Source organism: Curcuma longa, unplaced genomic scaffold (assembly GCF_044706935.1).
Source record: "Curcuma longa cultivar G26 ecotype Majalengka, Jawa Barat unplaced genomic scaffold, ITB_CL_G26_1.1 contig_22097, whole genome shotgun sequence".
Lineage (NCBI taxonomy): Eukaryota > Viridiplantae > Streptophyta > Magnoliopsida > Zingiberales > Zingiberaceae > Curcuma > Curcuma longa.
Window position 1 is genome coordinate 37,970 of NW_027431813.1, and position 10,474 is coordinate 48,443.

General features: G+C 37.6%; 2 protein-coding genes across 3 annotated transcripts; both read right to left on the reverse strand.

Annotated features, from left to right (window-relative positions):
• Window positions 1-2,785: 2,785 nt before the first annotated feature.
• On the reverse strand, window positions 2,786-5,806 carry LOC141817834 (THO complex subunit 4A-like). Of its 2 annotated transcripts, none has more exons than XM_074705460.1 (5): window positions 5,558-5,806; window positions 5,314-5,463; window positions 4,376-4,444; window positions 4,119-4,300; window positions 2,786-3,160 (listed from the first exon to the last, which is right to left on the reverse strand). In XM_074705460.1, exons 1-5 carry the CDS (start codon window positions 5,714-5,716, stop codon window positions 3,004-3,006), a joined length of 717 nt encoding a protein of 238 aa, XP_074561561.1. In that variant the 5' UTR covers window positions 5,717-5,806; the 3' UTR covers window positions 2,786-3,003. The 2 variants fall into 2 exon arrangements, with proteins under 2 accessions (XP_074561561.1, XP_074561560.1); XM_074705459.1 differs by having other exon boundaries at window positions 2,786-3,163.
• Window positions 5,807-6,346: 540 nt separating this feature from the next.
• On the reverse strand, window positions 6,347-8,254 carry LOC141817835 (actin-depolymerizing factor 7-like). Its single transcript, XM_074705461.1, has 3 exons — window positions 8,110-8,254; window positions 6,745-7,010; window positions 6,347-6,660 (listed from the first exon to the last, which is right to left on the reverse strand). Exons 1-3 carry the CDS (start codon window positions 8,110-8,112, stop codon window positions 6,510-6,512), a joined length of 420 nt encoding a protein of 139 aa, XP_074561562.1. The 5' UTR covers window positions 8,113-8,254; the 3' UTR covers window positions 6,347-6,509.
• Window positions 8,255-10,474: the final 2,220 nt, after the last annotated feature.

Here is a 10,474-nt window from a genome sequence, read left to right on the forward strand (position 1 = left end):
AGCGAGAGGTCGGTTGGAATTTTGGGTGAGTACGAGGGTTTCTGTCTTTTATCGTGACCGCACGTTGCGGATCCATTTTAAAAACTGAACCAGACTACAATTCGAATCCGATATTTTTTCTATTAGATCCTGCTATCGGATTTTAATAGAACAGAACGATTTAAAATGGATTCGAAACCATTTGTCTTCCCGTGCCCATTGCGTCCACGAACAAGGTTGTCTCCTCGTGCACGCAGTGTCCGTGACTGAGTGCACATCAAGACGAATCAAGACGTTCAAAAGTGATCTGGATGCCCCGCCCACTTAGTCACGGGCTAATATCACGTACGAAAAGATGCATAGCATAACATATACATATAAACTAAATTAATTCTGAAAGTGGACGATCTTCTTAGGTTTAGAGCATGAACTGTACGTTTGAGAAAAGTTTCAGATTTCTTTGTATATCTATTCTCTTTTAACTGTTGACTAGAAGTATTAACTTTTCTAATTAACAAATTATTTAATCAAGATGTTGTATTTTGTTGAAGATCCCTTATGGTTCTAGAAGGACCAATAAATATTTCTATTTGAGATGGTCTTGTAAGACTCATTTTGTTTCGATTGATGTATAAGTAAAAAGAATATGTTTTGGGTTTGAAAGGTTTCTATAATTTTTCCTATACTTTAGATCTGTAAGTATATTTAGATTGTAGTTGTCAATTTGAATTGAACATGTCGGATTGGCCCGTTTTGCCAAATAATTTAGATGGATTGAGTTAAAAATTTTATCAACCAATTTTAAAATGGGTTCAGATGGATTGCCCTACCTAAGTCCGTGATCCATGTGGGTTGGCCCATGACGGACTTGGATGGACTTACGAGTTAAAAAAATTTATTAATTTATTTTAAATTTTAAAATTAAAGTAGAAAATTTAATAAATTAATGGATTTTATTTGTCTAAATTATAATTCAAATTTGAAAATTTTAATTTAAATTAAACTATAATCTAAATTTAATATTTTTAATATTTTTTATTTTTTGATAGACCCGTGAGTTGACCTACCTAACCCGCAATCCACCTTGAATTGGATTAAAGATTTTTCAATCCGCTATGTTAATGGATCAACTCACCCCGCTACATCATATATAATGGATTTTTAATAAATTAACTCATCCTATCATAAATTGATCAATTTGACCGTTCTAATTTAGACGTGCAAAATTTAAAAAAATGATACGCTACATGAAAAATGTAACATAAAACTCAACATGACACACTCAACTGCATGGATGTAAACCCCACTATATAGATGTGGGACTCACTGTATAAAATATATCATGTTGAATTTCATGCTACATAAAAAATGTATCATTATACAAAATTTATATATATATTTATAATAACCTACGCGCTTTGTAAAAAAAAAAACAATTAAAAGACTTTTTTTATCTTCATCATCGTAATTTTGTTTTAAAAAAAAAGTATTTCAATATAAATTTGCTTCTTAAATTATGTTTTCTATCTGATATTGTCAACTGCAATTTTAAATAGTTTTTAGTTAAAATTATTTTGATATAGAATAATTTTAATTAAAAATATTATAATCTGAAATAATTTGGATAGAAAATATTACAATGTAGACTAATTTTAATTAAAATTATTTAGTCCGTTACTACAGCAAAGTAAAATGTTCGCTCCACGATCTTATTTTTACCCATAACCATCCAAAGTAAAATGCTACATGAAAAATTGGCATAGCAAATGTCCCTACAACATAATCAAAAGGCTGCCTAATGAAATCACTACTTGTAAAAGTAAAATAGTTGAACTTCAAACACGATACAGGCGAATTACGGAAACAATGTGACGAGCCATAAGGTTCTACCACTGTTCGAACAGTCTGACACATGATAAAACGAAGTGAGCTAAACTAAACTTGCATTATACCTTCTACTTGCATTCCTGGATGTGCTGATCAGATTGGTTCACGTGCAACAAAAGAACAGAACGCACCAGTAACAAGGATGCAACCTTGTGCAGGATGTATCCCAGACACCATTTGCTCAGCTATCACTTGAGACCATATAGACACGTCCACAACATAAACATTTTTCAGGAAAAAAATATATAACCATGAGAAATTAGCTCAAATAGAACTTAGGATATATTTGAGCAGGATATATTTGAGCAGGATTGAGCATTCATTCATTTCCAGAAGGAAAAACTTCATCTATGAATATTCCTTCCAATCTTTATCATCATCCATGCATCAATACTAGGATGGAGGTGCTTACCAACAATTTGCAAGATCATCATAAACTCTTTATGGGGCCGTTATGATAGTAAATTTCCCCCCGTAACCCAAACTGAGCAATTCCAGAAGTAGCATGCTATCGTACTGATGTTCTCCAATTCGCCCCAGCTTATGTTAACAGTTATAGAAACTTATAAAACTATGAGGTGAAGGAATAAATCTCATGGGTTGGCAAAAGAAACCCACATGGCCAAAAAGGCTGCAACCAAAACTCCAAATTTCATACATTAAAGGCGCATCACCGATGAATCCATGATCCCTGTCCAGAAATCAAACAATGCATTTAATCAGCACATATGTATGATAAACAAAATAGGGCATGTTCCAATCACAATAGAATTACATGCGAAACCTACCATATACCCTTAGCTTCAGGCAGGAAGGACTGAACTTCATACTCGAGATGCATGTTCCTGTGTGGAAGTCAGCCCAATGACACTAGCATCAAAGCCGCGGATATAGGAAAGAGAAGAACGCTCACCAACCAAAAGAAATGATGACTAGCCAATGATAGATTTTCATTTGAACCCTAGTACTAGTAGGAAGTTCAAACCAAAACAAATAACAAAGCCAAAATCTAAGAGTACTTTAATATTACTATCTTCCAGTAGCTACGTTATGCATGTTTGCAAAATAAATATTAATGCAGAGCAGTATCTGCGATGGTTGCAATAGTAGTATGCTGATGAAGCCAATTAGGACCATTTAGTTGGTTTGCATCACTTCTGCATGATACTTGTCCAAATCAGCATCAAGTACTGCAGCAGAAACTGGTTCACCACGACCTTTACCTCGTCCACGGCCCCGTCCTCTTCCACGGCCACTAGCTCGGGGCAATCCAGCAGAACCCCTCACAGGTCCACTGCTGCAATACCAAAATGAGTTATCAAAGAAAGTGTCATGTATATTAAACAGAAAGTGACAAACATTTAGGAAAACATAACGTGTATTAAGTTCATGTTGATTTATAAGAAGTCAATGTTGTAGTAAGCATCATATTTGCTCGTTAAGGCAGCAGATTCAGGATGGAAATAAACCCATGAACTAATTTCACCGTCATATTCATAATATCAATTATTTGACTGTAGACAAAAGAATGTCGTAATTAATTTACACCCTCCTACAGAGATAACACTCTAGCACTGGTGCTAGTTTTAACTACATGATAAAATGTGTTTGAGTTGTGATAAATAAAGATTATCTTGAAAGGCAAACTTAGCCCAGTTAAAACAGTCTTCTAGATCCAAGACATTTCCTGATTGACTTTCAAACCTTACATATTGGCACACTTCAATGGTATACATCGTTGATTACATAAGAGAGAAAGAAAGAGAAAAAAGGTGATATAATAACACATTAGACAATCAGACCTAATAAAATGTGTGCATATGGATCAAAAACAGGACAAGATAACAAATCTAAACTGAATGAAAACTCAAATCTTTAAGCTAGGACAATCTAACACATAGCAAATACATACTTGCACATATGATAATGAAGAAAAGTAATAACATCCACAAATGAATAGAATTGTTTAGAAGAAAAGTTTTACATGATTGTTGATTTCATCTATGGATGGTGCACAAATATAAAGTAAACGGAATCTGCCAGCTTTACGGTAGGGACCATAGTACATATGCATTTTTGTTAAAAAAATTCGATGGCAAGAAAGTCTAAAATGATGGCACAAATTGATCCACAAAGATATATCAATAAGAAACAAGTGATAAGGATAAATTGCAATAACGAACCATTAGAACTTAATATATAAATAATCACAATTAATTGGCATGCATCTCAAAAAGAAAGATAAAGCAAACCTTCTTGAAGCACCATTAGGAATTCCTATGGCACCGTTGGAGACTTGAGGTACAACAGTTGGTGTTGGAATAGTTCCTATAATTTCTATTTGCATTGGTTTTCCATCAAGTAGCACATTGTTGTACTTCTTCACAGCTCCTAAAGCATCAATTCGCCTTGCAAAAACTACTTCAGCTGTTCCCTTCATTTATTAAAAATTGAAATAAGACAAAATATAAACATGACACAAAACAACCACATCTCGCTGAGTAACTACCTTAGACCTTCCACTTCTATCATAATTAATAGAATAGCGCTTGAGATCCCCGACTTCTGAAAAAAGTTCCTGGAAGAAAACAAATATCATCATGAGCAGAGGCAACACAAATAAAGGTAGTTACAAGAAAAAAAAAACACAATCATTACACAAGGCAAAATAGCAATAGTATTCCATACACATTCCAAAAACACAATCAGAAATATTTTACTCCATATGCACATTCAGTAAAAATATTTTACAACATACAAGATCCTAGATCAATTAGGCAACTTTAGAGAAGTACCACAGATGTGGTCGCCCAAAATAATAGCTATACAGAATACACAGAAACCTCTTCTAATAACCAGAATGATTAAAAAATATTACTGCACCAAAACATGATTCACTTCTCAAATTCAATTAACAAACAATTCTATACATGAACAAGACATACGAAGAAAGCTACAATATATGATCATATGAAGATCAGAACCAAAAAAGAAACCAGTGCTTGGACCTTCCTAAAGGGATATAACAAGTATAAGACAGGATTTCACCTATAAACTAGACATAGCTGCAAAGGCAATACAACTGTTATAAACTAAATTTTGAATCCACTCATCTTTCTTACTTGTAGAAAACCTACTATGGAGTTCAAGTTACCAAATCTTGGTCCAATCACTCATAAAGAAGCATTTGACGGCACGGATTGGAAAAGGACCTAAATTGCAAAACTAGTAAAAATGTATCCGATGTATAAATCCCCTAATCGATTGAACAAATACACCTAGTAATAACAGGAAGAGAGAAATGTTCAAGAAAAGAAAGAAACCCGAAATTTGCACAAGAAGAAATACTTTTTCTTTAGAAAATCAACGTACGCTAAATTTCCAACTCAAAATCAAAATAGCGATCAAACTATTATAATAAATATATCAAGTGGCCAGATGAAAAACCTTGATGTCCTCGTTCGAGACTCCATATTCCAGATTCGAAATATACAACTTTGTTCCGGTCTCTATGGAGGAAGCCCTCGCCGTTGGAGCAGGGAACCCGCCTGCTGGAGCCGCCGAGTACATGTCGTGCTGCCACGCAGATTCAGGAGCCTGGGATCGCAGATCAAGTGAGAACCCGCGGACGGTTCCATCGAATCTGAATGAAACTCGGATCCGGCAGCTGGAGGAAAATCTACAGGCATACCTTCCCAACAGAGTAGGGAGCGGATCGGTTAGCCGATCGGTTGGGGAAGCGACGGGAAGGGCCAGCGCCGGAGCCACGGCCCCGTCCACGGCCTCCGACGTTACTCTTCTTGTTGCTTTTTATGATGTCGTCGAGGGACATGTCAAGGGCGCTCGACATCTTCGACGATCGACAGGAGATGGCTGTGGCGGCAGAGTCTTCCGGTGTGGATCTCAGAAGATGCGAGTTGGACGAGGGGGACAGCGACGAACAGACTAGGGTTTCGAGGAAAGAACCGGATCAAAAATTTAAAAGCACGATTAATTTAATTTATTTATTATTTTATCAAATATATTTTTTTCTTAAAAAAATAAAAATGTAAATTTAATTTAATAAACTAAATAACATTTTAATTTAAAAAATAATAAAAAATATATCATCATATTTTAATTTTAAAAATTGGATAATACTTTTATTTATTATCAATTATAGAATTCAAACCTAAAAAATTAAAATGGTAAAGTTATTTCCTTACAAATAAAGCATTTTCACATCATAATAGTAATTTAAAAAACATGAGAAATTAATCTAAATATTAAAAAATCCACCCTTTCGGGGCAGTTGTTGACTTCCAGTCACCCATGGCCATGAGTCTCCTTGCAGCTGCAAGCAACCTCACCGCATAGCTAAGAGAGATTCAAATGAGACAAACCTAACAAGGGATAAAAAAATACTATCTTTTAGACACAAGAACACGATTAGAAGCTAATGCCATGAGTACCACGTACACAATACATAAACAGCGAGGTAGAAACAGAAGATACTTTGAAAGGTTTCTTTTTAGCAATGCCAACCACAAGCTCACATGATATCTAGGGAACTAATCTTCCCTTGGAGTATGAACATTCCAGCAGAATCACACAAAATAATAGAACAAGTTCACAGGGTAAAGTCGTGGGACGGCACCACATGCTCAATTAGCACGACCTTTTATGACATCGAGCCCCATCTCGGTTGGATCGGTTGCTTGTAGCTCGACCTGGATACCATCAAGCTCTCTCTTGAACCTCTCTTTGGAGCTTGCATAAAGCATCTTGCTTCTCACCCTTGAGGTGTCAGGAGACCTTATATGTGAGGAAGAATATGGTGAATGTGAGAGCTAAAACGACATCAAATAAAGTCAACTAGGAAGAAAATAAAACGTTTACCAGGCAATAAAAAAGATTTTGCTCTTCTGACAGTTCTCTTCAGTCACAAAGTCAAAATCATATATTGCATATCTACATTCATTTTCAGGAAGGCTGGCGGTGAAATCATCGTAGGTCAAGTTGGGTTCGCCAAGCTTCTCCACGAGGACCTCCTTCTGCTTTTCATCAATCTTATAGATTATGAAACGGTAAGTCCGCTTTGCCTTCAATTCCAAAAACTTCAACTTGCAGTCATCATTCACCGCCATTCCGGAGACTGCATTGGCCTGCCGTATGACAATGCAGGAAGACAACTTAACAAATTTTGATGCATTCATCAACAAGCATATCTTACTCCTGGATGGGGTGAAGGATCAATATACAGTCGTTGATTAAGTCCAGTACATAGTATACAAATGTGACCAAAGAACCAATGATCACCTACATACTAGGGAGGCACCATTACCAATAGGTGTTTTAGTGGCTACCTTCCATCCAGGTCGAAAGTTTGTTGCGTTAACAGAATCACTAAGGATATAAGTCCCTGTTATATTTGCCCCTACAGGTGTAGTACATTTGGTAAAACACTCAGAGACGAATCTCAAATGGAATGAATATTCTGGAAGTCGGCTTCGGATGTGCATAAGTTGTGCTCCCAATTTATGATAGGTGAACCAAGGGAGAAAGCCGTCTACCTCCGAGATTAGTCAAACAAAGCCAGAACACATAGATTATCACAACAACAAAAAAAGAAGAAGAAAAAGGTGCTAGTATATCTTAACCGGGTTGGCAAAGCACATGCTCAATGTTATTGATTATCAATTCGACAACTGAGAATTAGTAGCACAAACAATGTAATTTCATCAGAGCTAATAGAACAATAAATCAACTACTGATTCTATATTCTTCCGGCAAATATAAGAGTTAAAACGGCAGAGGAAATTGACAGTCCCTTGATAAAATCTGTCCGATCTACAAACTTTAACCATAACCGACCATAAGCAGTATGAAGGATCCGAAACTTAAACCATTCAGTTAACTTAAGCAGCAGCTATAGACAATGAAGAGGGTGGACAGAAGTCAAAGAACACATATGCAATTCAGAAACAAAATCGGTAAGCAATTACCAGGGGAACCATCTATCGGACCACAACAATCCAATAACCACAAAAATAAACAGCAAGCTTCACATCCAAACCCTAGCCACATGAAGTCAAACAGACTAGCTGGCCGTGAAATTAGATCCGAAATCAAGGAAATCGGCAACCAAGGCACGATCCGAATCAGAAGAATTGTGAAAGTACAGCTGATTGGTTGATCACAAGGAGAAACGTAAACCGCACGAACCCTAGCGTCGAAGTGATAGAGGAACGGGATGGAGATTACCATTTTGATGGCGTCGGCGACGAGGACGATCGGAGCGGAGAGATCAGCAGAAGCACTAGGGCCCGTAGCAAAGGCAGGCGCGTCGGAGTCGGAGAAAGGCGGTGACGTCGATAAAAGAGCAAAGGAAAGCAGCGTGCGAGGACGGACGGTGGGAGTGCTCATCATATTCTCTTCTTCGTTTTCGCTTTAAAGGAAGTAACGGCCGTCACGCGAGGCGCCGACTCAGGTACGGTCTGTCCAATCACAACCCGGCAAGTTTCCATGCGGCGCCGTCAGCTAACGGCGTTATTTCCGAAATACAAGCTTGCGTGGTTTTCACGCTGTGAGACCCACGGACGCACGTTATCGCTGTGTCATGGCCTCAAATATTATTATTATTTTTGAAAAAAAGAGAATGAAATAAAATGATTGCTAAATATAATTTTCCTCTTTTAAGAAAATGATCGCTTCAAGTTATGGTGGTCCTGACTCCTGTCCGTTCTACCTTATGTTGTAGAAGAAGATCGACCAACTTCCATCCTTCACAGCGGTAAGATACAGCGGCGGCTCAAGCCTAGGAGGGGCCTAGGCGATTTTTTTAAAAAATAATTATTATTTTTAAAATATTTTAAAATTAAATAATAATAAAATTTAATTTTATGCGTAGTAAAAAGGAATAGATTCACAGAGGGGTGCTCGTTTACCACTTTTCTTTCGGCCTTGCTCTTCTTCAACCGCGACGAGCCGACGAGGTCTGGCGAAGGGCGAACTGCGAAAGCGAAGGGAAGGGTTTGGTGGCGAAAGACGAACAACGAACGGTCGATGGTGAACCACCAGAACCGGCGAAGGCGAAGGGAAGGATTTGGTGGTGAAGGACGAACAACGAACGGTCGACGGTGAGCTGCCGGAACTGGCGAAGGCGAAAAGAAGGGTTTCTGGATTTGGTGGTGTTTTAGGGTTTGGTGGCGAAGGGTGAACTGGCGAAGGGCGAAGGCGAACTGGCGAAGGCGCGAGCGAAGGGGGAAGGCGAACTAGCGAAGGGCGAAGGCGCGAAGGTGAACTGGCAAACGGTGAACTAGCGAACGGTGAACTAGCGAACGGTGAACTAGCGAAGGGCGAAGGTGCGAGCGAAGGTCAATTCAAATCGGGAGATTCAGAGCGAAAGGTGAACAGTTTGGTGACGTTGATTTGGTGGCATTTTAAGGATTTTTTTTTATTTGGGGCCGGCGAAGGTGCGAGCGAAGGTCAGTTCAAATCAGGAGATTCGGAACGAAAAGTAAACTATTTTGTGACATTTTAGGATTTGGTGGCGTTTTAAGAATTTTTTTATTTGGGGCCCTAACCGGCTAAATCGATTAATAAAAATATTTTAATAATTTTTATTTACTTAAAATATATACATTAATGTATTAAAATGGGGGCCCCAATTAAAATGGGAGCCCTAGGCATAGGCCTTAGTGGTCTATGCCTAGAGCCGGCCCTGGTAAGATATCAGTTAAAAATAAATAAATAAATAAATCTCACTTAACCTTATTGACCATCGATCCTTGAGGGCGATTGATCTGGTCCCACAGAAGTTTTCCACCGATCACTAAGATAAATCAGGAAGTACACGCAACAGCCAACTCAGACGCCTAGTATCCTTTAATTGCGCTTTCCATTTGAAAAAAAATTTCTACAAATACGTCGTAGCTAGAGAATGAACCGCAAATGCCTGGGTGACAACCTGAATATCCTACCGTGACATCATTGCCCTAGGAATAATTGAATTGGCGAGACAGAATTATAAAAGATATAACTTCTAAAATTAATCAAATAAAAATTAAATATCTGAATTAAAAAAAAAAACCTCCATCAAAATTAATCAGGATGTCGACATTTTGAGTCTTTGTCGAAAGCTTATTGAGCTCCCTAAAGTTTCTAGGGTTTTCCCCTCCGAAGTACTGCAAGCTCCCTCAAGTTTCTTAATCCAAGCATTTTGAATTTTCAACTTGGCTCATGCAGAGTTGTTTGCCATCAATGGACATGACTTACGTTCATAATTTATGGAGATCATAGTTAATAAATAATCTAGCAGTTTACATTAACCATACACAAAAGTGGAGGTGGCCCTTGACCAATCAAGAATATTTTAAAATTTTCATCATGCTCTTAAGCTCCAAAAAAGGTAAAAAATTCAAAATATAGAATAACCATTCATGATATGCTTGAGTAGAAGCATGGCAAGTGTTTGTTTGGCCTTAGATCCATCTTTCTACCAGGCACCCTACCTTCTCAGGGTTTCCACAATGTAACTCGCATAGAGGTCCCTGCCAATACAGTGGGTAATTCAAATGAGAGAGATGATTTTATGCAGATCGTGAATGCATCAAACTCCTGTTAAAAT

What these genes read in the sequence shown, in the direction of transcription:
- LOC141817835 (XM_074705461.1), bottom strand. An exon ending in AAAATCTTTTTTATTGCCTG is followed by an intron (nt 6,661 to 6,744) that starts GTAAACGTTTTA and finishes CTCACATATAAG; the next exon opens with GTCTCCTGACACCTCAAGGG.
- LOC141817834 (XM_074705459.1), bottom strand. Translation starts at nt 5,716, where the DNA reads ATGTCGAGCGCCCTTGACATGTCCCTCGACGACATCATAAAAAGCAAC. An exon ending in CTCCCTACTCTGTTGGGAAG is followed by an intron (nt 5,464 to 5,557) that starts GTATGCCTGTAG and finishes CTGCGATCCCAG; the next exon opens with GCTCCTGAATCTGCGTGGCA. An exon ending in CCTAATGGTGCTTCAAGAAG is followed by an intron (nt 3,164 to 4,118) that starts GTTTGCTTTATC and finishes TTGGTATTGCAG; the next exon opens with CAGTGGACCTGTGAGGGGTT.